The sequence below is a fragment of the Macaca nemestrina genome, chromosome 4 (assembly GCF_043159975.1).
Source record: "Macaca nemestrina isolate mMacNem1 chromosome 4, mMacNem.hap1, whole genome shotgun sequence".
Classification (NCBI taxonomy): Eukaryota; Metazoa; Chordata; class Mammalia; order Primates; family Cercopithecidae; genus Macaca; species Macaca nemestrina.
In genome coordinates, this window is record NC_092128.1 from 105,222,966 (window position 1) to 105,246,203 (window position 23,238).

The 23,238-nt window shown below is 41.5% G+C and overlaps 1 protein-coding gene across 3 annotated transcripts in view; it reads left to right on the plus strand.

Annotated features, from left to right (window-relative positions):
• Positions 1–2,579: 2,579 nt before the first annotated feature.
• Positions 2,580–23,238, plus strand: part of LOC105475841 (neuropeptide S receptor 1) — a 232,641-nt gene continuing 211,982 nt past the window's right edge. For 2 of the 3 annotated variants that reach the window (XM_071095023.1, XM_011731389.2), the window contains exon 1: positions 2,580–3,047. In XM_071095023.1, coding sequence (XP_070951124.1) covers positions 2,901–3,047 — 147 coding nt within the window. In that variant the 5' untranslated portion in view covers positions 2,580–2,900. The remainder of the gene's footprint in view (positions 3,048–23,238) is intronic. The other variant, XM_071095024.1, reaches the window with a different exon arrangement.

Below are 23,238 nucleotides of genomic sequence, written 5' to 3' on the forward strand. Positions count from 1 at the left end.
TATTTTATTCAGGCCTTTAATTGAATGGATGAGAGCCATTCACATTAGGGAGGGCAATCTGCTTTACTCAGTCTGCCAATTCAAATGCTAATCTCATCCAAAGCCACCCTCACAGACACACCCAGAATAATATTTAACTATTTGGGCACTCCATGGCCCAGTCAAGCTGAAACAAACAGTTCATCATTATACCATGTTAGTTTGTCTTCTTGTCCGCAACTTTCTTTTAACTACGGTACAGTATTCCATTGTGTTATATACAAGCATAGTTATACTTCATGAAATGAAAGGGCCGGGCATAGTGGCTCACACCTGTAATCCCAGCACACTGGGAGGCCGAGGTGGGTGTATCATGAGGTCAGGAGATGGAGACCATCCTGGCTAACATGGCAAAACCCCATCTCTACTAAGAATACAAAAAAAAACAAAGAGTCCCAGCTATCCAGGAGGCTGAGGCAGGAGAATGACGTGAACCTGGGAAGCAGAGTTTGCAGTGAGCTGAGATGGCGCCATTGCACTCCACCCTGCGCGACAGAGTGAGACTCCATCTCAAAAAAAAAAAAAGAAAAGAAAAAAAAGAAAGAAAACAAGCATATTTATTATTTTGCTTAATACTATGTTTGTAAGTTCCATTTATATTATTTTTGGCTGCAGATCATTTTCTCATCGCTATATAGTATTTCATTGTGTGACTACATGAACATGTATTCATCCAGTTGATGAACATTTGGGTGGTTTCCAGTTTGGGATGATTCATTGATTTTGACATCATGAATATTTAGGTTGCTTCTGATACATTTATTTAATAAGTTGCAAACTCATCGTTTTGCATATCTGCTTCTACAGATACATAAATGTTTCTGTTGGGTGGCCACAGGTTAAACAATGATCTACCTGGATCATGAATGGAGAGAAAAGAAAACAACCAGAAAGCGCTCTCTCCCCACCTATTCTCTGTCCATGGCATTTGCCATTTTCTCTCACTCTGCCCCTACCACGCTGTGACCTAACCAGCTTCTACCTTCTCCCAGGAGTTCCTCACAGATTTTTGTCTTATAAATATTTTCTTGAAGTAAAGCATACCTACAGAAAAGTTCATACATTTTAAGTATGTAGTGCAAAGAATTTCTGTGAATTGAGCACACGTAAGTAACTCAGATACAGATGAAAAATTATTAGCATCTAGAAATGGAACAATGCATTAGAGGATATGTAATTCCAGCTTTACTAAATACTGATGAATTGCTCTTCAAAATTACCACGTCCACTAACTCACACCAGAAGTAAAGATGTACACCCATTTCCCTTTAATCTTGTCAGCACTTGGGGATAGCCATACACTAGCTTTCACTATGCTAATAGGTAAAAATTCTTACTGTTTTGAGTTATTTTCCTTAATTGTTAATATGGTCGAGCCTATTTTCATGCTTATTTGTTAGCTGGAATATGCTGCGCCTGTTTTGCTATTGAGTTGTTGTCCTGTTTTGACGCTTTCCTTAAGAGCTCACAGCTTATCTAGTTTTCTGCACAACTCACTTCTGTTTGCTGCCCTTCATTATAGACTTAATGGCTTCTCATCGTTAGAGTACTGTGCCCTCCTTGGGTCTGGATGCTTTATAATAAAGCTTTCCCAGGAGATCTCATGGGGGCCATGTTCTTTAGTGGTGGCCACTAAAGCCCCTACCTCTTATTCCCAGTGTCATAAACCAGTGGCTGGACCTGTTTGGTTCACAGAGTGTTTTCAGCGTGAGGAATCAGGTATCATGCTTGGTTGCCATATAAGCAGCTTAGTTCCTATTGTTTTACACCCAGCCTGCTACCCTCGTTCATGTTACCTTCATGCCCCATAGATATTTGAGATTTGATGCAAACCAATCTCAGTAAAAGCACCACTGTCTAGGAAGTGGTGGAGATGGGTTATCAGCTCATTTACATCAGCAGCTGTGGGATCTTGAGCAAGTCATTTCACCTATTGGAGCCACTCTCTGCTAGCATAAAGGAGAACATAAAGCTACCGTCCTTGCCTATCTCACAAGGTTGTTTGGGAAACTGAATGAAAGAACATGTAAAGTATTTTGTGGGTTTTTCGTGAAACAGGAGCAGCTCTTAATATTCTTGCCTAGCCCTGTCTGTGGAGCCCGGGATGCTGCATTACCTCCTTTCTACCCTCGCCCTGAGTATTGGTCCTACGTAGAAACTGAGGTGAATATACTGAAGGCACTAAGAATCTTCACCAGGCCGCTCCCAGTCATATCACAAGGTGTTGTGGCTTATTGACAAACACAGACCTCGTGTTTTTCAGAGAACTGCCTTGCGAACACCTAGATAGAACTACGGGTGTGAAACACAAATGTACTTACTATTTGCCTACGCTTACGGAAATAAGAGCACACGACAAAGTAGATGGCAAGGTGAAGTTTTAAGTCAGAAAGCAACCTCAGCTGAAACAAATTATAATTATAATTTGATTTCAGAAGTGGAAACATGACCTGAATCCATGTACCTACTGATTTAGTCCAAATTCCTGTATTGTTGAAGCTGGAGCAGAAGTGGGGGTCCACTGTGGAAGTAACAAAAAGCACAACAGAACAGGGGTCCCATCCAGGGAGCCATGTTGATGGCTATGGGGAGCTCCCCCTTCCTCTTGGGGTGGGGCCCTGGCCCCGGGTGGGACTGTGGGGTGATGAGGGTTGTGCTGTGCTGGTGGTAATTGCCAAGGAGAGAGCAGCACGTAGATCCTCCCTGTCATCAGGCAGAGCTCTTCAGTGAGGTGGGCTCAGGGAGGGCTCTGTGCCTCTGTTCAGCAGAGCTGCAGCTGCTGCCCAGCTCTCAGGAGGCGAGCTGGACTCCCTCACTCAGCTGCAGGAGCAGGGACCGCGAGGCTCAACCCCGCCTGAGCCATGCCAGCCAACTTCACAGAGGGCAGCTTCGATTCCAATGGGACCGGGCAGATGCTGGATTCTTCCCCAGTGGCTTGCACTGAAACAGTGACTTTTACTGAAGTGGTGGAAGGAAAGGAATGGGGCTCCTTCTACTACTCCTTTAAGGTAAGTTTCCTGCCTGCGACTCTGCACACTGACATAATAATGAGACTGGTGGAACTTAAGAGTGTCAATTAAAGGATCATAGCCAGTATTGTGAATGAATGTTGTTTATTTTCTTTACTAAAAAGGATTTTTAAAAGTCTGAAGTGCTAAAGCAACAAGCTTTAGTGTGCAGAGACCTAGACTGTAGTTTCTTAGGAATACAGGTGGCATTTTTCTTTCTGATGCTGCTGGAAATGAGTGAATCATGAGTAACATTTATGAGTGGATGATTTTTACTTTCCCCTTTTCCTAAGGTGAAAGCACTTTTAATTAATCCTATAGCAGTACTTGAAATGTCTGTTTCTAGTAGGGGTTACAGCTATGAGTTTTTTGCTAGCAACACCAGAGGTGTGGAAAGCTCACAATCCCCAGGACAGTGACTGATGTGATGAGAAACAGCATTGAATAAGGCAGGAAGGACGACACTTTCTTTGATGATCCTTTTCATTAAACATACTGAGAAATAGATTTCTTTGAGGGTAGTTGATGATGCCACCATTTGCAACAAATTCCCTCCTAGAACAAATGAAAGACAGAGAGTTTGGTGAGTTTCACCTTCAAAGTATCCAAGGGCCACACTGAGGAAGGATCTTCATTAAGCTAATCCTGTATTGTTTCTTATTCCGCAACAAGATCTTGTGGACAGAAATGAGCCACACGTTTGGGAAAACAACAGTTTCCTGTTTCTTGCCTCAGAATGCTGGCTTGTCAGGTTATTTCACACCCTGCCTAACAATATGTTTAGTCATTGCAATCATTCACAGGTCTCAAACTGGTCCTTTCCACCAAAGGAAAAAATACTTCAAAAAGATTCTAGTTGTTGCTTTGTTGGGTTTTGCTATTGTTGTTACTCCTCTGTATGTTCTTGAAATGATTTGGTTTTTACACAATGAGGTAACATTACTGTAATATCCACCTCCCTACTGGAAGTTCATTTCTTTTGCAAGTATTCAGAATAAAACTTTCAGCAGGGTGCTGTCCCAGGAGTCAGACTTAAACTTCCAGGGCCCTAATGACTATGCAGCAAAGCAGAGCCTGATCAAACCACTCCTCCACTGGCTTCAGCGAAACCCTGGTCTCCAAATCACCTCCTAATGCAAGCACATACACAGCTCAGCTGCACAGCTCCACGATGTAGCAGGGAAAGTAAAATTAGAGTTTGTTGCTACTTAATGTTGACTGAATAATCCCCTTTATGAAATCAGCCTGCAGACCCAGAGAGTCTATCTTGGCAGGCTTTGTGCACCCAGGAAGCACAGGACTCCACTTAGTATTGCTGCCTGTGCAGCCTCTTTGATATTCTCAGAATATGACAGCAAGCAGAATGAAGAGAGGTCCTCCATGGCAAAGGGAATAATAATCAGCAATAAGGTGGTTATTCTGAGACTCAGGCAAGAATCAATCTCAGCTGAAATCTCATTTGCCATTTTTTGAATACAGCACCTACAGGGATATTTGGAATATGCGAAGAAACAAATCCCACCCTGCTCTCTCTGAGTGTTTGTCCTCTCTATCCTAGCAACATCATCGCCAGACGCTAAAGAGAATCACAGCATCTCTAGTTGATTCCTATTGATATGTTTGCAGCAAAACGGCTGGACCACTGGACAAGGAGAAAAGCAGAAAGAGAGGAATTATGTCTGGCCAGGAGCTTAGAGTGCTCAGATTCATTATTACAGAGATACGTGTATTGACTAAAACCCTGTGATTTTTAGTTACACAGTGATCAGTGGTGTTATTTGTGAGAACTTAGCTTACATTTCTTAGTGTAACTTTTTTTCTATGATCCCCTTTGACCACAAGCAATTTTAATGCATTGTTGACACAGAAATAGTTCTGATGCAAGCCTTTGTTCACTGCGATTCATTTTATCTGACATACTAGAGAAGAAATTCAAAACCGTGCCCCCTTTACTGTCTCCCAAATGTATCCCTTTAATCCCCATTGCCTTTATCAAAAGCAGTAAAAAATAGCATAAAAATAAAAACAGCAACAGCAGTAAATGTCACAGAAATAACAGCAACAACCATACATCTCATTTACTTTGGATATTCTTGGTGCCAAGAGTCATAGCAAGACTCACTTAGCAAGTGACCTCTGTGAAGTATCTCATTTAATTCTCACAATCCATGGTGTATCTTTCCATCCAGATCTGCCTTCCATCTTCATCTGTTTATCACAATTTTACCCACTTTATAAAGCTCAGCTTGGGTTGCTTCCTCCATGAAGCCCTCCGTGACTCATCCCTCCCCGAGCTTCATTAGTGTCACGGACTGTACCTCTCTTCTTGCCACTTAATGCAGCTCTGTCTTAAACTGCTGTTTCCATATGTGTTGGGTGAATGTGTTACAGTCCTCAAGCTCCTTGAGTAAAAGGAATGCCTTATATTTGTTTCATATTTTCTCCCAGGACCTACCATTATGCTGGTCATACTCAATAAACATTGACTGTATAAACAAATTGTGATATGTTTTTTTCTTCCAATTATCAACATTTTGTCAAATAAGCAACAGAAAGCATGTATTCCCTATGACAGAGGTGGGTGGGGGCTCTCATTAACCAAGTTTCCACCCATCAGCCCCTACCCTGCCTGGTCTCTATACTCACCCAGGTCCCTTTCTGCAAGCATGTTCAGCTTGTCTCTAATCCATTTCTAAGCCAATGAGACCAAGATCAGTTCTAGATTCCAGTGGGTGGGGTACAGAATTAGCTGAGGCACCATAAGCTGGTACCAAGTATCTGGTCCAGCCCTGGGGAATCCATCTCTACCGCATGGCAGCCTTACCTAGTCTCAGCTGTCTTGCTCAGTCCACTTACCTGGGCTTCTGACTTAGTTTCTGGGAAACTAAGAACATTCTAGTTCTTATCCTCTGAACCCCAAAGCTCTTTCGGGAGGAGACAAAACACCCCGTCTAGATCTTACTGGCACTTCCTTCACAGGCTTAGAGTCTGTTCCTTCCCCCAACCTCCACCCTTGAATTCTAGCTTCTGCTCCCACCACTCTAACCTGCTCCACCTTCCTAAGCATGTGAGGCTCTTGGAAATGAGCAGGGAGGTCTGGGGTGGGTTCACCCATCCCATCTTCTACCATGGGCCTTGTGTAACTAACCCTACATGGTCTTGGGTTCAGGATTCTCAGCTCAGATGCTGGGTCCCTTCACAGTTTCCAGTTTTGTGTACTTTTAAGATCACATCCAGCTCACCTCTTCAAGACCTAGTTCTTGGCATTAAGGAATTATATGCGCTTCAAGAATCTACCAGAAGTTTTCAAGGGGAAATGGGAACTAGCTCATCAGAAAATAAATGAGGTATATGCATATAAGGCTGTCCAAATGCAAAACAAATACAAAACTCTTCACACAGAAAGCCCTTAATTTTGCTGGTGAATTCACCAGCAATGTTTCCTGCATCTCTTGATACTTAATGAGAAACCTAATTAGAAGTAACTGGGAGGGAGACCTGTCTCAATTAATGAATTACCTAAATTATAAAATAATGTAAATGAAACTTAGTTTTATTACTCATAGGTGAGTGGCAAAACATGAACTAAGACTGCTAAATATCACCTAACAACAATCTTTTATTGCGCCTCCTTCAGTGGATAGTTACAAGTGATACGCGATTAGTCTAACTATCGTTTATATGTAAATGGTTGCTTCTAAGTGCTTGAGGGTGATTGGACACAGTTTATTCCCTTTGTTTGTACACCCTCCCTGCCACACTGCCTTACTGTTAATTTTCTTAACACACTCTTCCTCCATTAATATAACAAAAGCAAATTTCACCTCAACGCATTATCTCACACTATGCTTTTGCAAGGGAGCTCAAATTAAGAAGCTTAAGTAGACCACGCTTGTTTTCACTACATTTCGGTTCATAACTCATTTCTAAGACCTTCTTCTACCTATCAAGTACTGGCATTTTCATCTGTGATTGTCACCTCAACGGCTCACAACTTTCCAGGGCTTGCTGTTCTCCCTTCCTGCCCTGGTCCCAGGACAGTGTCAGTGATGTCCTTCCTGGAATCCAGAATTCCTCATGTTCCAACCCCCAAATGTATCTCCTGCAATTTGTAACCAGGGGTCTTGCATTTACATCATGCATTTTTTATTATTTTCTAATTAGTCTCGCTCAGTATGTTCAATTTGAGTTTCTACAGTTGAATACTGTGGCTGCTCCTAAGGGAACTACTACTAGTTTTGCTCAGTTAAATCATTATTAAATACATTATTCCTTCCAGCCAGTTCTGCTACCCAGATCTAGCGCTCTGCTTTCTAATCCCTGACCCGGGGTAAACTCTACCATGCAGTGTGTCCAATTTCACTTCACGCAAATGAGAAAGGCTAAGGATGGCACGCAATTTCCAAACTATAGAGGCTAGTATTTGAAAAGGAAATCTTCCTCGGCTAAATTTCTCTTTGTGTTACTAATACATCTGATGGCAGGAAGCATAATCTTAGCTAATTCAGAATAAACCCAGTCATTGCAGAGCTTTTCAGCCCAGGAAGTGTTTTCACATTTTCTGGCTTCGGGAAGGCATCTAACTCCAGGGGCAGTGCTTCTCTAGTGCATTTCTCTCTCTCTCTCTCTCTCTCTCTCTCTCTCTCTCTCTCTCTCTCTCTCTCTCTCTGTATGTGTCGGGGGGGGCAGGGGGGTGGGGGGTGGTAAGGGATGGAAGGTGAAGAGAGTCTGATCTAGCGAGGGATCTGAGCAAGTTGGCATCAGTTGAAGCAAGACCTGTCTGTCCCTCAGATGTGGTCATCCTCATTCTGGACTTTCATCTGGGTTCCCATCCGACCTGTGTCAGGCCCACACTGCTTTCTGGGGTAATGTCCCTTGGCCACATTATCTCCTGGTACAGGGTGCTTGAATCCCTGTCTCTCAAGCTCGGCTATAATTTCTGCCTCCTTCCTAGAAATAGAAAGTTTGACTGCTCCCAACTTTGGGCTGCAGAAAACACAATGGAGTGTCTCTGGCCCTCTCTCATCCCACATAGCCACCTACACTGTACAACTTCCACCTCTTGATAGATAGGAAGGTCTGGGAGACTGTCCTTCCCTGGTCCCTACACAGTAAGTGGACCTCAGCACCCTTCCAATCCTGTGCTCCCCAAATGTAGCAAATGTTCTCTCTTCCTCCCCTTTTTCCTGCTAACCCTTGGAGGGGGACAATCCAATACCCTTTTGTCATTGTCTCAGTTGTCTCACATCTCCCCTGGCATCTGACACCACTACTGCGCCATCAAATCCTTCCATCGCCCTGAGCGACCCCCCTGTCATGGGGAAATTGACGACACAGTGTTCCTCCAAAATTATTATTCCAGGCTCTCTGTTCTGAATGCTCAAAAGTCACACCCTCTTGCAACAGAAAAACCCCTTTCTCTTCCAGCTGTTTAAGATATCCTTGATGAGGTATTTTGAAAGCCCAGTGCTGACTTGTTTCTCTCTGTCTGCACTGATGGAGTCAAGAGTGCACTCTGAGGGCAGTGGGGCTGCCTGAGCTGGTGGACAGTGTATCAAAGAAGTGGAAAGAAGCACATCCATTCATGCTTCACAATGCCATTCTGCCATCCTTGAAATAATTTCCTGTTGATGAAGTAAGAATGTTTCAAGCCATGCACTCAGGTAGATAAGAAATCTAACCCTATTTTTCTTAAGTAAACTGAGCTTCTCTCTGGACCTCTAAACCTCCCAAGTAAACTCAGGCTTTTGAGCTTTCTCCAGCATTTCAGTGAGGCAGTGTGGTTCAGAGAGCAGGCTTTAGAGCCAGACTTCTGGGGTCAAATCCCAGTGCCACACCATCTAGCGGAGTGACTTTGGACACTTTACTTCCACCGGTGTCTCAGTTTCCTCATCCAACAAATAAAGCTAATAATTGCATGTCCTGTAGAGAGTTGTTGTGAATGGGAGAGAATGCTTGTATAGCCTTAAAGAACAGCAAGTGGCCCCCAGTAGTGTTCATTATTCATAATTAGAGTTCCAGGAGTTCGTCATTCCACTCTTTTCTCAAGACAACTACTGAGAGGTGAGGAGGCAGCATTATCTGTAAGGAAGAAGTTTTAACTGAGAGAGACCACTGCAGGTGGAAGCACTTCAGGACAGTTTTGATATGCAGGTGGTCCTCAAACAATGGTGGTGAATTAAGCTGTTTCTTTTCTTTAAAAAAAAAAAAAAGAAAGAAAGAAAAGAAAAGAAAAGAGAGACCATGAAAATGTAGAATAAGATACAGAGGGAAAAATTCTATTTCTTACTTTGTCATCCTGATATTATGTCTAGCTATTATCTAAGCAAACTTAATGGCCCACTACATTAAAGGCTATTTGCAGAAACAGCAAATTATGCCCTATCTGGAGAAAGAAAGAAATGGCTTCTTCTCTGGTATAAAGATTTTCCAGGCCACAGATGGCAAAATCACCCAAGGTCATGAGGAAGTTGTAAGGAATAATCAAGGTTCTTGTTTTCTCACTTAGGCAATATTGATGGCTGCCTAAAAATGATAGATCTATTGCTAATGTCAGCACTTTACAGTTTGCAATATGATTTCACAGTATCACCTTTGAACCACCCATCAGTTCTAGGGGGATTTAAAATAGCATTATTTTTATTTGAGCAGATATGAAACTAAAGTCTGAGAGAAGTTAAAGGTGTAAACTTCCTAAAAGTTAAGATAAGGTAAAAATAAAACAAGAAAGAAAAGAAAGAGGATTCTGAGCTGATTTTGGTCTGGATAGGTTAAGCTCTGAAATAGTAGAAACCGAACCCTGAATCTCTGTGGTTTAACACACCAGAGGTTTATTGTTCCCTCACATCACAGTAGCAAACAGGTCAACTTGTAGCTACACCTTCTAGAACAAGTGGCTTCCAGGGGAGATGGCAAACTTTGTCTTGTTGGCTTTGGTCTGAAATGACACATGACTTTGACTGAGTTCCATTGGCAAGAATTAGTTACCTTGATGGGCAAGAGAAATGCCCCCAGGGTCGGGGGTATAATGCATGGCTTTAAAGATTTGATCCTTACCTCTGGTAGATAAAACCCAAATCCTTGGGCCTGGCCTACTGGCCTTTCACTGACCCAATCACCTTCTCTACTCCTTTCTTCACATCCTGCACCGTGTTGTATTGAATGCCTTACCATAGTCTGAGGATCCAAGGTCCTGTTTCCCTTTTCTGGAAATGCCTTTCTCATATCTTTTTCTTCTGATATCACTCTAAGCTCAGTTGCCTCCTCTTCTGGGAAGGCTTCAGAATCATTCAGTAGACCAGCATCATCACATCACTACCCTTGTGCTCCCAAAGCACTTAGAATCTCTGTGCAACACGGTTCCTCTCTTGACATATATGTTCACCTACATACACACACATGCACGCACGCATACACACACAGCCATGAGCACATACACATGGACACATACAAATACACAACGACAGACACACATGCCCACACACACGCAGACGAGATGTCAGTTATTTAGGGACACCTTTAGATCCTACTATCCCTAGTACTGTGACTGACACATAGCAGATACAAGGTCAATAAATATTTTGTTGAATGAAAGAGTATATCAAGAAATAATCCGTAACACAAGTTTACTGCTAATATCTCAGTAAGTTCATGTGAATGAATTTGAGTAGATACAGTCTTAATCCTTTTTCACCAACCATTTGGGTTGAATTTATAGGCGTCATAATTTGGGAGGGATTCGTGACATCATAGTAAGCCATGTTATGTATTATTTAGTAGTGACGAGGAATAATGATGATACTATCGGATTTTGGGAAACATCAATAGGATTGGTGAGTAGAGGCACTACACAAGCCTGGAGGAGGGACAGGGAAAGAGAACAGGTTTCTGTAACCCAGGATGCCATTTGGTTGAAACAATACTTAGTTTCAACCTCCTTCTCACCATCCCAGCTAAGTACTCACTCTCCTAGTCTCCCTTGCAGTTAAAGGTAGCACAGTTTGGGAAGCTTAATTGGAAGTCTCTGAGATTTCTAATAAAGGTTTTTCCTTTTCTGATGAAAGTAGAAAGATATGGCTGGCATTCTGACGTCCCCCCGACTTGAATTCAGACCCAGGGCATAGAGCCGCAGCAGCCATTTTGTGACCACAGGAAAAAGAAGCCAAGGGAATCTTAGTGAATTGAGTTCAGCAGTAACATATCTTCAGATTTCTTATTATATGAAAAAAAATTAAATCTTTGTTTAAGCCACTGCTAAGCTGAATACTTTCCTAATAGATATAAATACTAAGTATAATATGACATTGACAGTCTTGAAGCCAAGGTCTCAAAACGTGGTCCACAGAGAGTCAAGCAGACATTGCATTATTACACATTTGGAGGGTACAGAGGCTGGCTCTGCCCATGGATTTTGTCCTGTTATTATCTAGATTACAAAGAGGTTGAATAGATTCTTATAAAAACTGATTCAGATTAGATTGTACAGTTTTGAGTAACCAAGAAAGTAAAAGTTTCTACCCCTCCTCATAGGAAAGGGTCTTACATTTTTCAAATGATTCTCTACATTCCAGATAATAACAATGCCATTCACTTGTGCAATTTTATGAAAAAATACTAAAACCATTCTAAAAACATCAGCTCAAAAAACTACCCAAGACATCTGCTCATTTTTTCATGATGGCTCAATAAGAAGATTTTTTTATTCTCCTCCAAAAAGCATAAGGAATGACATCCTTTCCTGACAGCTTAAAACATCCAAGCAAAATGTAAGCTGGAGCCACGGGCTCTGCACCTGGCAGCCAGTTTTATGTTGTGGGATCCTGCACACATCACAGGGCTACTCTAGCCCCAGGTATCTCTGCCCTGGGTGCGGAACAATAACCTCCATCCCTGCCTGGATGGTGAAGTAGGAATGGAGCTAGTTCTCATGTGGGAGGAACAGTTTTGAGAGACAGGAGAAGGGAGGTAGTCGTGGAGGACTTCTGCTTACTAACCTGTGACAATCCTCTCCAAGCCCAGAGAAGGTGGGAAGTGGGGGAGGACTGATGCTTTTCCCCCTCAAAGACCAGCCTCCTGGACCCTCCATTCATCCAGCTTCTTCACCCTCCTGGCCTCTCCACATTCCCTGCCTCTCCATTTTCTCAGGTTCTCCACCTTTCCAGACACTCCACCCTCAAAGACTCTCCACCCACCCAGCCTAGTCATGCATTGCTAAAGATAAATAAAAAAGAAACTTCCTGGGACTCTTTCCTCCTTCTAAAGACAGGAGTAGGTGGTTGAAAAGGAATCAGATGCAATCATAACTTTGACAAGACTCACAAGAACCCTCATGAAGATTCCCTGCCCTCTGAAAAGCCTCTCTTTTCCCAGCCTTATCTGTCTGCCCTCATCCTTACCAGGGCATTCAGCTTGGACTTTGCATGCTCAGTTTTTAAAAAGCATTTATTTCTTCCCCTTTTCCACCATCCCTCTTTTATCTCATCAAAACTTCTTTCTTCAATAAACTGACTCCAAGTATTAGCAGAAAAACCATTCTGAGTAAAAGAGTGCTGAGTTCCATCCCTCAAATGTATCTTCTCATAACCCCCCTAACCTGCCATGGCTGTTTGCATTTTAGAGAAGCCTTTGCTTAATGTAAAATAAACTCCTACTCCCCATCCCCTCTGGACAGAGTCTAAAGGATTCTTGGAGTTCCTTACAGAAGCCAAAACTCCTCTGCTGGGCTACAGCCATGACTCACCCAGGCCTCTGAATCAGACCCAAGGTATCCCCACAGCACTCAGAATTCCATTCACATAGAGATATTGAACCCAAGTGTTCGCACAAGGAGCATTATTCACAAGTCATAATTTAATAAAAAATGAAAGGGAATATTGCGAGTGCTCAAATGCAGGTTTCTCTTCTTTCACCTATTATTGTAGACTCTAACCCTTGGCAACCCAGAAAAATCCATGAAGACTGAAGATATTCTTTTGGCTAAGAATAAATTTATTCCCTTTCCAATGTATTTATTCCCTTTTCAGGATTTTTGGTCTAGGTTAAGATAAAAATGCAGAGTATTCAAGAACACAGAAACTATCACCCTAAAATAAAACTTAGAATAATGTAATGAATGCAACTCTATCAGGTATTCAGTCTTTTCTATCGATTATTTCATTCATTAATCAGGTTAAGCTAGCTTATGCTGAGGAAACAAATAACTGGATATTCTCAGTGGGTTAAAACCATAATATATTAATATTTGTTTCCTACTCATGTCCCATGTCCATCACAGGTTAACAAGGGGCTCCGTGTATTGTAATCTCTCAGGGAACCAGCTGATGGAAGCCCCATGTCAACACAGACTTCCATAATACTGAAGTCAGGAGAGCAAGAGCTAGAGAGATACAGAGTAATGATCCTTGCCCTGGCTCTCATAAGCTGCTGCCCAGAAATAACACATATGACTTCCACTCACTATTCATTGGCCAACGTAAGTTCACAGTCACATCTGATATCAGTGGAGCAGAGAAACATAATCCTCCCACTGGGAAAGGCAGGAAATCTTGGTGCTCAGTAATGTGTAAGGCAACTCCTAAAGCTCTGAGACAGGCATTGTCCTCTTTGATTTAGAGAAAATAAAAGTGAGGCTCAGAGAAGATAAGTTCACACAGTAGTTAATAATCCAAAAATTTTAACCCAGATATGGGTTAAAATTATGACCCAGATAAGGTACATGCTCTTTCCACCATATCAGGAATTCCCAAAGGTTGTTCCACAGAATTCTTATGATGAGAGTTCTTAAGCAGTTGTCAGGGGAATGTGGAATAAAGAACTTGGGAAGCACCACATAGTATACACCATTATATACTTAGAGGATGCATTCACCTATTTAACTCTCTGAGAAGTCTTACGGTAAAGAAACTTGTTTACGGTGGCTCATGCCTGTAATCCCAGCACTTTGGGAGGTCGAGGTAGGTGGATCATTTGAGGTCAGGAGTTCGAGACCAGTCTGGCCAACATGGTGAAACCCCCATCTCTACTAAAAATACAAAAATTAGCTGGGCATGGTGGCGGGTGCCTGTAATCCCAGCTACTCAGAGGCTGAAGCAGGAGAATTGCTTGAACCCTGGAGGCGGAGGTTGCAGTGAGCCAAGATTGCACCACTGCACTCCAGCCTGGGCGACAGAGCAAGACTCCGTTTCAAAAAGATAAAAAGAAAAAGAAAGAAAGAAAAGAAACTTGTTTAATTCTTTAACATGCATTTCCCAAATCTATTTGACCACAGAGCATTACGATATTACCTCTAATAATGACCACTGGCACACACTTCAGAAAACACTCTGTTACATTATGTGCTTTCCCGAAAGAACTTACCAGATAACAGAACAGAATTAGCTCTGAGCAAATGAGGCCCAGAGAGGTAAAGTGACCTTTCCAAGGTTACATAGCTGGTAGACATTAGAGTCAGGACAAGAACTGCAGTCTCTAAATATCCAAGTTGGAGCTTCTGCTCAGCTGCTGAGAGGATTGTGAAAAAATGAGAATGTTTTATAAACTGGAAAACACTATTCGAATTTAAGATAGCATTAATTCTCTAGGCGAAGCATTACTGAAATATATAGAATACATGGAAAGACATGCGGTGCTTCAAGATAGGAAGATTAAATTTCGTGAAGATGTCAATTCTCCCCAAATTAGCATATAATGTTTGAAATAATTTTAATCAAAACCTCAATGTGATTGTTTTAAATTGATTAGATAATTGAAAGTTTTATTTAAAAAATAGGTGAGAAAAGTTCAGAAATTTGAACACAACTATGGGGAAGAAATATGTTTCCCTATTAGTTATTAATAAATGTGTATCCACAGTAAGCAAAACATTACAGAACTAGCAAAATAATTGACAGATGGATCAATAATAACAAATAGTTTGCCCTGAAAATAAAGTCCTAGTACATATATGAACTTAATGTTACAAAGAAACAACCAAAATTAGTAAAAAAGGAACTAATATTTTGGCAACAAAAGTAGTGGGTGAGTAATAGCTCTTATATAAAGTTATAAGGTAAATCTCAGCTGGATTGTGGAACTAAATTTTTACAAAATAGCTAGAAAAATTATATAATGATGACACTAATTTTAGGATTAGCAAGCACTATTCAAGCCTAAAAATAAAAATTTATAGGGAAACAACAAATTAAGAAATTTATTTACAATAAAAATAAACATATAATATTATAGCTAATAGTATATACATTAATTATATTTAAAAAAACATGGTTAAAGTCCTTAATATATAAAGAACCCTATAGGGAAAATAAATAATATTTCTAATGGAAAAAGGGCATGGGAAATAAGAACAATTTTAGATTAAATACAGAGTTAAAAGAATATGTGAAAAATATTGTTTATAGTGGTTTGAACAATACAGACTCAATAATTCATCATAATATGAGACAAATCAAATAAAGATGAAAGGAAAATAATATATAAAGCCAGAACAGTTCTGTAAAACTGTTTGTGAGAGAGTAAATCAGAACAACTTAACCCAATTTTTCTGGAAAGCAATTTGGTAATATACAGCAAACTTACACGATGTATTCAGACTTTGCCTAGTAATTCTATTTGTAGGATTATACCATAAGTATACTAAAGAAACATTCGAAGACAGAAACAAAGACTGCATTGCTTTTATTAAAAAGCAAGTTTCTAACAATGGAACAATAAAATTGTGATATAACCATAGAATGGAATAGTAAGGAATATTATGCACCTATAATAACCATTTCTGTTTGTGCAATGTCAAAGGTTTTTAAAAGCACAATACATATAATACATTTCAAGTTTTATATATACTCATAAAATATAGAAGAAACAAATACCAAGATGGAAAAGTAAGAAATTCTCTCTGAAAATCACTTTGCAGATGATTTTTATTTTATCTTTGTGTAAAACCTTACTGTATTTTCTAGAGTGAGCACATATTACATTTATTATTCTAAACAACAAATAACCACGTAAGATACACCATGCAACCTCTCAAATAAATTTTGTGCATTGTATTTCCATGAGGTAAATGGGAAGAATCTATTTATTCTGCAGAAGCCCAGAAATGAACCCAAGCAAGCGAGGCTTGCATGACCCAGAGAGCACATTAAGGGATCCAGAAATGCAGGCAAGGGAAGAAGACAGCAAATGAAAACCAAGGCAGATGACTGGCTGTATGAATTGAGTGCACACCAACTCATTAGCCTTTTACATTTTGCTACCCAAACACCCAACTTAGCTGCACAGAAAACAAAGCTTGCAAGAGTAGCAATTCCAGACTCTGTAGCAGGAATCCTCCTGCTGAGCCTCTCTCATGCCCGCTCTCCTACTGTTCTCATCTCCCAGGATGTTCAACTCCATTCCCTGGTCCTTACATCTGCTTCTGCCCATCCATGTGTTCGCTCCTCCTGGTTTCTTTTAGCTACTTGATTTTGAGCCTCCCAGATGGATTTTAAATATCAGGTCCAAGCCAAGGTGCGCTCCCAGGGGAAAGTTTCTAAGACACTTTCCCTTTTTATTAGCACCTCCAGAACAGAAAACAAATTCCTGAAGGTTTATTATTTTAATTATGCGGATCATCAGGAATAATACATTCTGGGCATTTTTATTATATAGTAATTACTTTGGTTTCTACCACATTGTAGAGATTTGGACCTAATTTACTTAAATGTTAGTTTTCCATATTTCAAGAGTCTAGAGCTTAAATAGCAATTTAAATGTTAATCTCAGTTCTTGTTATATAGCCGACATTTCATTCGTTTATTCAGCAAATATTAATTACTACATAGACTTGAAGCCCAGTGGGTTTCCGAATGATTTCTAACATTTGTGGTTTGCTACATTATGGGAATTCAAATGGAATCCCAGAATTTAATTGTTTCAAAGCTTTCAATACATGCTATTAGTGGTTAATTTGCAAGTCCTCTTGTGATCCAAGAACAAATTGCAAGAAGAGATTCACATTAAAATGATTGCAGAACATTGGCATTTCTGTTTCTGGTGAAATTCAAGAATTCACCAGTAACCAGAAAACTGAATTCAAAAGTAACGCAAATGCAGTCCCACATGCCAAGCCCTGATCGAAATGAGAACGTTTAGGATGTGGGAGATTAACATTGTTAATAAAACATGATCTACGATCCACAGTACTGATGATAAAAACTCCAAACCAATGACTATGTCTTTCCAGTCAGAGGAGAAATGACTAATGCAGTTATTCAACATGTCCTGAAGACTAAACTAAGAAATCAATGCCAGGCAGTAATCCAGAGTCTGCTGAATCGCTTTCCGGTACAGTCCCAGTCTGAAGATGCTAGTATTACATTCCATCACTTGTAATGATGGTGTTGAGAGGTAAGGCAAAGGCAATTCAGACGAAGACAACTGAGGAAGATTGCAGATGGACAAGAATCTCTCCTCTTGAGGGCACATTCTTCTAACTCAGGACAATGATACAGGCCCTGGACCTTGTCCCATTATTAAAATAATTGGCTTTCGGACAGAGCTCCAGCTTCTCATCGTAAACCTTTCTCTGCTGTTACTACCTCAAAAGTGCCTGAATGGCCACTGTCTGTCCTCACTAACCTGAAGTTCTCACTCTCTGCCTTCACTTACGCTGTTGCCAGGCACTCTACTTCTTAGCTTGGCTACTTCTACTCATTGTTTCAGACTCAGCTCGCATAACAATCTCTGTAGGCTATACCTGTTGACCAGCCATGACCAGCCCCTCCCCAGGTTCTATTAAATGCTCCTTATTTGGGTTTCTACAACATCTTTATCATAGAAGTTCACACTGAAAATTCTGGTTGACATACCTGCCTCCACCATCAGACTAGAAGCTCCTTGTCTTAGCCTCCCTTATATCCCCAAAGTATATTGAACTTTGGTATTAGATTCTCAGAAATGTTTATGGAATTTGACTGTACAGTTTACAAACCAGTATAATCACGTCTCCAGCTCCATGATTTTCAGGAGAGATTCCCACTTCTGGCCTGAGTGTCATTTCTACACCAACATGTAAGCAAGGCTCTCTCCTTGGGGTAAATGCCTTTCCCTCTTCTATACTACATGGGAGTTCACAGAATGACTCTCAGTTCACAACTACTTGGAATAATCGTGGTCTACAGTCTCACTCTCCAATTCAACAGGCCTAGGCTTCAACTGCACCTCCCATCCCATCCACTTTCTCTGTTCTTCATGAAGAAGGTCTCTGTCAGCTTGTCTTACCAGTCTCCAGACAGGTCTAGAGGCATTGCAGAGGGTGCCATCTCTCCCTGTTCTAGACCCTTGTTAAAGTGATATGAAAAGTCTTACAAAAGTATTAAAACTTGAGCTAACAACCAAATTTATATGTAGCTTTTTACAGGTTTCTTACTTTTTTATGAATGTTTAAAAAATCTTGTCATACATATTTTCATAATTGAGTGTTATAACTGATGATAATCCTGGGTAATCCGGGACAGAATCCCCATAGTTCATGGTAAAACAGTTAGAAAATGTGAATGCCAACAGGAGGTCGTGATGACCATAATTCAACTGTATTTGCAAGCTGCCTCCCAGCTGGGTTGCTCAGGGGTTGGTGGCAGGGGAGGGGAGGAGAGACAGATTTTGAAAAGAGGCATCATCAGAAGGAGATGACTGTCAGGGAGAAAAATGGCAGGCCCTCCTGAACTAGCCCAGTCCTACCTTCAGGCCTCCTTGTTGGCCTTGACTGGTTATTGACCACCTGTCATTGCTTCTGTAGCAGTAGGTGGGGTGAGATGTGGGAAGAAGTTGGGATGACCTCCCAAATGACAGATTACCAACTGTCCAGTTACTGCCCGGGGTCACCACATCCTCACATTGTGTCTTATTCTCCAAGTCTAATTAAGCAGCTTCAGGAACACAGAACTTTGCTATCTGCTCCTGCCTGTTTCACTTAAAATCAGGTGCCCATGTATGTCTCTGGGTTACACTGTGACTGATCCCTAATAAAATTAGAGATTTTCTATCTTTGCACTTGATATTGCCAACTCACCTAAGCAAATTAATGAGGCTTTGAGTAGGCCTCAGATCCTGCTGCTGCCACACAAGTCTCAGTGACAGAGAAGTAGAATTTCATTGTCTTCTCACTGAGAAGTGACACCAAATCATTGAAACCTTTTTTCTGATACTTTCTTTCCTATCTTGGAAAATAGCAAATATTTGCTCCTTCCTGTGTTGGAGATATTCATCTTCAACATCACGTACATAACAACCTTCCTAAAACAAACCCTGAAAACACGAGGGGCACGGAAAGCTTTGTGACTACCAGGACAGCTGATGTAGCTACATCTTCTGTGACATTTATCACTACTGTTGTGTGGGCGCCACATGTTGCCATAGAGTCCCTCCATTCCTCCAAGGAATGGACCTTACGCTCAGTCCTGGGGGAGACAGTCATGAATCCAACCCAGCCCCGGAAACTCAGCTTCAGGCAAGTTTTGGCTCAGAAAGAAAATGAAGAATTGTCTCTCCCTTGAAAATTGAAAGTAAATGAGGCAACTTCACTATCCTCGAGCCAAAATCGGGGCAGAAAACTACTAGAGTAAGCAGGGCATGGTCTTTCCAATTAAGCAAAGCTACATTCAAATCCCAGCTGCATCACCCAATGAGCCAGTAACCCAGGTAAGTAACTTCTCTGAACCTCATTCCCTTACCAAAAGATTGAGGACAGTGATAACTCGTTGGTCAAGTTGTGATGGTTAAGTGAGCAATATGTAAGGCTTATCAAATGATCCTTGGCACATGACAATCAATCAAAAACATGTACTATGCACCTACTACATACATTACAAACTCAGTAAGCCATGTACTGGATTAATGTGATTCACTCAAATTATTTCATTCCCTTTCACCCTACTATTGTTAAAGATACTTAGGCTTTTTGTCTTCCAGTTTTCAGCACCTAACTGAAAAAGGAGATCATTATTCCTTGGATCTGGATAAATCCAGACTAGCCTGACAGATCCAGAATCGACTAGAGTAACTAATGTCCTATATTTCCTGAGATAATTCCCATTTCAAATGACCTTTTCTGTGATTCTTGTAAGTAGCCTTGCACTTGTCATCAACCATGTTTCCATCCAACAGATATTTATTAAGCACCTTCTATGGGCCAGACAGATGCCAGGGGTGGAGTTGTGAACCAGGCTTAGTGCCTGCCAGCATGGACATCCTTTTGGCTCTGGAAGCATGGCTCATGGAGCCACATCCCAGCTATCAGCCCTGTGGAAGCATCACCATCATCAAAGGAACCCTGCAATTCATCTTTCTAAATCCCAATTTGCAATTATCCAGGTCTGCAGAGAACTGATGTCACTGGGTAGCCTGATTAACTTGAGGTTAAAAGCCAATCAGTCATATACCAGCAACCACGTAACTGAGCTGAGAACAGGCCAATCTTCAGTTACTGAAACATTTTAAATACATTTCTTATTTCCACTCAGTATTTGACCATCTGGCTGGAATTTTGCCTCACATCACCACTAGGGGGCATTTTATGCCCAACTATATTCTGCAATAGTTTGGGGATGGTGTTGGGACACCATCAGTACACTGTGGTGGGGGGTGGGTAGGGAGAATGCTTCTTAGGCTTAGTGAAATTCCAATAGACTAGTACCAAAAAGAGGATGAACACGGTGAATTCAAGCATCACTCTGAAAAGGTAGTGAGTTATCACCCCTCAAATGTACGTATGTAGTCCACAAACCTCAGGGAGGAGATAAACCAATTTTTATTGCATATCTACTATGTAGCAGGCACTGAGCTAAAAACCTCCATCTTCATCATCTTATCCACCCATCACAACTATTCTGAGATAGGTTTCGTCTTCATCCTCATTTTACAAATAAGAAGGTCAGAGAGGTTATCACATACAACCTATCACACATCCAACAAGTAGCAGAGACCAAGTCCAGGTCAGGTTGGTTTCAAAGCCTATCAACTTTTCTTCCACGAGACTCACCTGGTTGTGATATTCTCACTCCTCTGAAATTGTTTCCTCAATCCCCATTACCGTGACTCTCCAGATTATCCTGGGATTTGTGTGTGTCTCTGTGTGCCTGTGGGTGGGGAGGGGGACATGCACACGTAATATGGCTGTGAATAAAGGAGCAAGCAGTTGAGTATTTTCATACTTAATGACCCTTGTACTAGTCAGTGAAACAGGATTTAAACTTGACTGAGTATAACTTATACACTCAACCTATTTTATTGTCTTGTAGCACCAACACCTTATACTATGTCTGGCATAGAGTAGGCAATTAATAGATGTTAGATGAATTAATAAACAGATAAATCAACATGGCTCTTAGGAAGACCCCAGAAGCATTTGGCCAGGGAGGCTTCCTACATCTAGAAGTGTCCTGAAGCCTATGAAGTAAGGGGAGATTATCTGCCAATAGAAAATTCCAAAAGATGTGGAGGTGGGGAGGGTTTCACTTATAGGATTTGCTCAGCCTGCCCTAGAGACATCAGCCAATCAAAGGAAAATAGACCCCAACCTGTTTACAGAGCTCCTTGGACTTACCGTCCCAAAGCACAGCCCAAGAACAAAAACCCAGTCCAAGCAATCACTGACTCACCAGTCCCAGGGAATGATTTCCAATTCACTGATACATCAAACCAGGGTGATTTGATATGTAGTGCTTGTCACTCTGAACTTTCAACAATGCAGATCTGAGCCCCGGGACTACTTTGAAAAGACTGGATCCCTTGGCTTGGATTGCACTCTACAAAGATGAAGAAAGCAGTCATTTACTGCCCACTGGGGACCAGAAGTTTCTTTCATTAGACAGAAACTTCATTTCTGGAAATGTGAACTTTGCTGCCAGGGTCATAAATGCCAACTCTGTATGTGAAAAGCAGACCATTTACTCACTTCAGCATTTATTTTTCTGGAAACTCATGTAAGTAAGGCCTGCCTGTACTTACATGAGGAAAGGAAAACATGAAAGAGAGATATAGTCTGAAAATGTAATGTTGACTTCCAATGCAAAACTCCCCTGAATTCACTTATTCTCTTCCTCTTTCCAATTCTCATCCAATAGGCTATCAGAAAGTAATTTCAGTTGAAAAGGCTTCCATATCAGAAGTAGAAAAGAGGGAAGGTCCCTATTCCCTTCCACCTGCTGGAAAACTGGAGGAATGTCCACAACGTGTAGAGTAGGTAAGACGTTCTGAGGGAGGGGTCGACAGACTCCTCTGCTCTCTGACAGGAAGTAAAGGCCTTCCTGGGGGGTCAGCAGAGAAGAGATCAGCCCCAGGGCATTCCACTACTCAGAGGCCATCCACTGAGGCTGGGGCCACCTCCAGTGAGCAAATTTCTGTGGGAGGTTCACTGAATGCTGCAGACCTCACAGAAGAGGATTGTGGTCAGTGCCTTCTCCCAGCTAAAGGAGTGTGGACGGCTGGCTAAGTAAAACTTGGGCGAGGCTATGGATGGTGCCAGTGAAGACAGAGCCTCAGTAAGGAAAACATTCCTGTATCTACTATCTTCCTCACATCCCACCCTTGCCTCCTTCTTTGGCTGCTTCCAGACATTGTTCTCACCTCTCCCACCATGGAGACCTGGCTTTCTGATCTGGCAAAGAAACATCCTAAGTGCTTTAGCTTTTCTCTTCCTTCTTCTTTCTCCATTCAAGAATGAAAGAGTTCAACAGAGACCAATACAGTACTGGACAAGTGCAGAAATAAACCATCCCCTTGCACCGTCTAGGCTTTTCTTTTCAATTCTTTTCAATTCTTTTTTTTTTTTTTTTTTTTTTTTTTTTTTTGACAGAGTCTCACTCTGTCTCCAGACTGGAGTGCAGTGGCGCCATCTCAGCTCACTGCAACCTCCGCCTCCTAGGTTCAAGTGATTCTGCTGCCTCAGCCTCCCGAGTAGCTAGGACTACAGGCACGTGCCACCACGACCAGCTAATTGCAATTTTTAAAGAAGAAATTGCTTTAAGGCATCAACATGCTTCTCTTTATGAAACGGATTCCCTACAAGAAACGGGAGTAAATCTTGGAAAATCTCTTATTTGTATTCTCAGCAGAGCTTGAAAGGACATTGCATTAAGAAAAGGGACACAGTGGCTGGGCGAGGTGGCTCACACCTGTAATCCCAGCACTTTGGGAGGCCGAGGCGGGTGGATCATGA